Source organism: Cibotium barometz, chromosome 10 (assembly GCF_041138505.1).
Source record: "Cibotium barometz isolate CiBa-2024 chromosome 10, ASM4113850v1, whole genome shotgun sequence".
Classification (NCBI taxonomy): domain Eukaryota; kingdom Viridiplantae; phylum Streptophyta; class Polypodiopsida; order Cyatheales; family Cibotiaceae; genus Cibotium; species Cibotium barometz.
In genome coordinates, this window is record NC_141055.1 from 43,551,094 (window position 1) to 43,555,178 (window position 4,085).

A 4,085-nucleotide genomic window follows, 5' to 3' on the forward strand; every position below is an offset into this window, starting at 1 on the left:
CCCCCCTTGAGTGGTGGGAAAACGGTCCCCCCCAACAACGTGGGCAATCGTGCTCCTGGATCCCGCAGGCTCCGCCACTTGTAGCTGGACTACGTGCCTCGCATTCATCCTTCTCCCCAAATCCCTGCCAAATGTAGCGGCGCCCGCCACCTTCGCCGACGACATCGGGCTGCGCCAAGTGGAGTGAGATATCGGCTGTTTTCGTAACGTTTTAATTTTAAAATTATCAAATAACACTTTTTTTTGTGTGTGTGTGTCGCGCAATCCAAGTAGTGTGCTTGCTGTGCAGGCGGTTGGGAGAAGCTCGTGAGTGGTCACGCGTTGGCGCCTAGGCAGCTTGTGTGTGTGCGCGCGCGCGCGCGCGACCGCGTGGTTTGTGCGGTCCTTTTCTCTTCGTGTTGGGTAGAGAAGTCTTCTTCCCTGTGTCGCCTTTTTCCAAGAGTTGCTTTCCGAAGCGCTCTGCAGCAGCAGATGCTTTTTTTGTTGGGTTCTGTTTTTCTTGATCCTTCTTCTCTGCTATGGGATCTTTTCCCTCTTTGTTGATTCCTGTATCGCACTGCCAGTTTTGAAACCTCAAGATCGCTGCCTTGCCTCCAACCGTCTCTCTTTTGAAGACATAAAGAGGGCGTTCTTGTGCATGCCACCCCCTGACCTTGCCTCCTCTACGCTTGCACAGATCCAGTCTCATCCACAGGTTGGTTTGTCACAAAACATAACTGTTCAGAGCAAATTATTGTGTTACTGTAGCGTTTTATCCTAGGTTGAACTCCAACTGTGGATTTGTATGGCTCTAAAGGTAGGCTATGCTCTTAGTTATAATTGAATACTAGCTTAACATCAAGAAAAAGCTTTAATGACGGCGCTTGTAAGGTGTGGCTTGACAAATCTCTTAGGGTTATTGATTTTCTTAAAACAGTATAAGCTAGGTTAGGGGTGTATGTTGTGGAAGGTTGATGGGCACTCGCGTAATTAATTTGATATGGGTTGTAAGGCTGGGGAATAAAAATGAACTTGGCAATAACGAAGATACTTATGTTCTTAATGTGTCTGTGTGTGCTGTTTATGTTGCGTAAAACAGGTCTGCACACAGAGAAAGGCAGGGAAAAGAGAGCTGGCTTCAGCTATGGTATCATCTCCCATTGACAGGGACGATTTTCGCAAGATGGGGGCCGTAATGCTGAGTGATTCTGGGACAACAACACCGGAGAGGCCATTAGTAGGAAAGCTGGCCATTGTTCCGCAGGAGAAAGCAGGAGGCAAGAAGCCTAGGAAGCTTCTTGTAGCTTTCCGATCCTTGTTTAACATTCTGCCCATCCCGACCTTGTCCTGCAAGTGGCTGGCTCTCCCTTCCGGCCCGTCCGAGTATCCCTCTTTGGGCAGCCGAGTCACGGGCACCCTCTTCGGCTACAGAAAAGGCCATGTCCACTTCGCCGTCCAAGAAGATCCCAAATCCCAACCAGTCCTCCTCTTGGAACTGGCCACCCCCACAAGCACTCTTGTCAAGGAGATGGCGTCCGGACTGGTACGAATCGCCCTCGAGTGTGAAAAGAGCACAAGCAGAGCGAAGCTCTTCCATGAACCCGTGTGGACCATGTACTGCAATGGTAGGAAAACAGGCTATGCTTTGAGAAGGGTTTGCTCGGAAGCTGATGTCCGTCTCCTTTCTCTTGTCCAAGCTGTGTCCATGGGCGCTGGTGTCCTCCCCATGAATGAAGAAGGCTCTGAAGGAGAGCTCATGTACATGAGAGCCAAATTCGAACGTGTTGTGGGCTCTAGAGATTCTGAAGCTTTCTACATGATGAACCCAGATGGCACAGGCGGCCCTGAGCTAAGCATTTTCCTGTTAAGAATCTAGGCTCTGTGCTAATCACTTCTCTCTGTTAATCCGTGCTTAGGGATTAAGCATGGTGCTGATCCTAAGCTTACACAGAAGAGAACCGGCGTTTATTAATCGATGCTGATTGAGAGGACGCATGATCGGCAAGGTGATTTGGATCTTATCTCAGTTAGAACATTATTATGCATACAAGGATAACCGACTTGCAATCGGCCACCTTGGTAGGCCAATTGTGTAGAGCTTAAATGACTGCTTCACACTAGCTAGAGGAGAAATCAAGCGTCTCACTAGAGCTAACATCAAATGCTACTGCAGCAGAAATCAAGCGTTATGACATGAGCTAGGGATGGAAGTGAAGCTTATATTTTAAGTAGGGGGGTGTTCGTCCTTACTATCCTTACTCATACAGTCCGCATGGAGAAGGAAATGAGTCTCCAAACGGCAAGGATTTCATCTCAATAACACTACGAAAGAGGAAAGGCTGTCTCAGCCTCTCTGCATGTAATGAGCTAAGGCAAGGATTTGCTATTGTGTACAGTGGGAAGAATGTTCTAATTCTGCTTAAATGTTGAGTAGCTTGCTTCGTATCAATGGGTGTGAGTCGTACTTTTTTATTAAATCCGCAAGGGTATTCTTTTTCCGGCCTGATGCTTGCGGAAGCCATGTGTTTGTATCCGTTTTTCTATGCTTAAATGCGAGAGAGAGAGAGAGAGAGAGAGAGAGAGAGAGAGAGAGTTCCTGTCTATTGGAAGATCCTCCAAAAGTACTTGGAGCTGCATGTAACAATATGACAGATTTCAACCAACACAATGAACATTGCATTACACAACCTTATGTGTGCAGGCACGAAGTAAGGTGTATCTGAGAGCCTACCACCTAATGCACATAACCTAACCCTCCCATAGCTCTCACACACTGTAGTTTCTGTGTGGTCTGTCTAAACTTCTGAGTTCGTGCTTGGCCTTGGCCATTCTTCCCTGCACCTACTTCATGCAGCTCGGATACATGTGCTCGGAGCTATCCCACTATCGGCAATTGTGTGGAATGGTGGCCTCGTCTTGTCAGATGGACCGTTGTTGCTGTATCAAGGGTTTCCCTTCAGCCTTCCTGCTTGCCACTATGGGTTCATCCTGTTGCATGGGAGTTGGTGTCTCTTCAATCACTACTAGCATGTTCTTGACTTCTCCTTTTTTCTCTTGCCTCTCATTTCTTCAATTTTTTGTCTCCTGCTTTTTGCCTTTTGTTTCTACCTTATCTTGGTGTTGATTTGTTTTCTTGTTTAACCTCCTTATGACTTCGTCAGCTTCTTGTAGCTTTCCTTCATCTCTCTTGTCTATCGGCTTGCTTAGAGCTCTTGCTAGGCTACCCTCAAACTTTGATGTCATTATGTTGGTGTTATGTTTCTTTCATTAAGGAAAATTCGGGTTCCAAATGGAAGGTTTTTTGTTTTTCTTTGAATCTAGGAAAAGTATAAAATTAATATTATTATATTGAGTTTTTTTTCTTTTATTTTGGAATCTAAATTTACCTTTATATATATATATATAAAGAGGTTTAAAGCTGATTTTTTAAATGTCCTTGAATTTTAATTAGCTTTATTCATTGTAAGTTAAACTTCATAAATGTGAAAAGTTAGTACTTTATAAAGTAAGAATTTTGACATAGGTAACTATATAATTTCAAGTACAACACAGAATTCAAAGATATTGATTAGAAAAAGTGGTGGTTTTTTAAAAAAAACTACAATAAACACCATATTGGGGAATATGGGAATTTCCCATAAGTTTGGGATACATGGTCAAAACTTTGGATTTGCCATAACTTGAACACCATTACTCCAAATTGTGCGCTTTCAAGCTTAATAGATCCCTCTTTTCAAACGTTTTCCAATGATAGGTCACATGATAGGGTTTTGAGAAACTTATAAACATGTTAATCGGGTCTCACCTTTTTAGTATTACAAAAATGGGACTTAGGAGATTCCCAAACTCACGAATATGGTGTTAATATATATCTTTAATTAAACTTAGAATTTTTAAAAGTTTTTTTTAGTACAAATAAATATGCTTAAGTTTTACTCTAGTGTATTTTTATGAAGTTATAGTAGTTGGGTGAATTTTCTTCATTCAGTAGCCACTCTTTTGGCTTAGCTTTTATTTGAATTTATTTTCCTTCAAATCTTCAATCTCTCAAGCAAGCTTCTAAGCTTATACTTGAATCTTCTCTTTCTTTACATATTATTTATGTA

The 4,085-nt window shown here is 43.0% G+C and overlaps 1 protein-coding gene across 1 annotated transcript; it reads left to right on the forward strand.

The window, feature by feature from the left end:
• The first annotated feature begins 355 nt into the window (after window positions 1-355).
• Window positions 356-2,395, forward strand: LOC147634942 (protein MIZU-KUSSEI 1-like). Its single transcript, XM_086804206.1, has 2 exons — window positions 356-694; window positions 1,079-2,395. The coding sequence occupies exons 1-2, from the start codon at window positions 638-640 to the stop codon at window positions 1,853-1,855; spliced, it is 834 nt and encodes a 277-aa protein (XP_086660332.1). The 5' UTR covers window positions 356-637; the 3' UTR covers window positions 1,856-2,395.
• The last annotated feature ends 1,690 nt before the right edge of the window (window positions 2,396-4,085 follow it).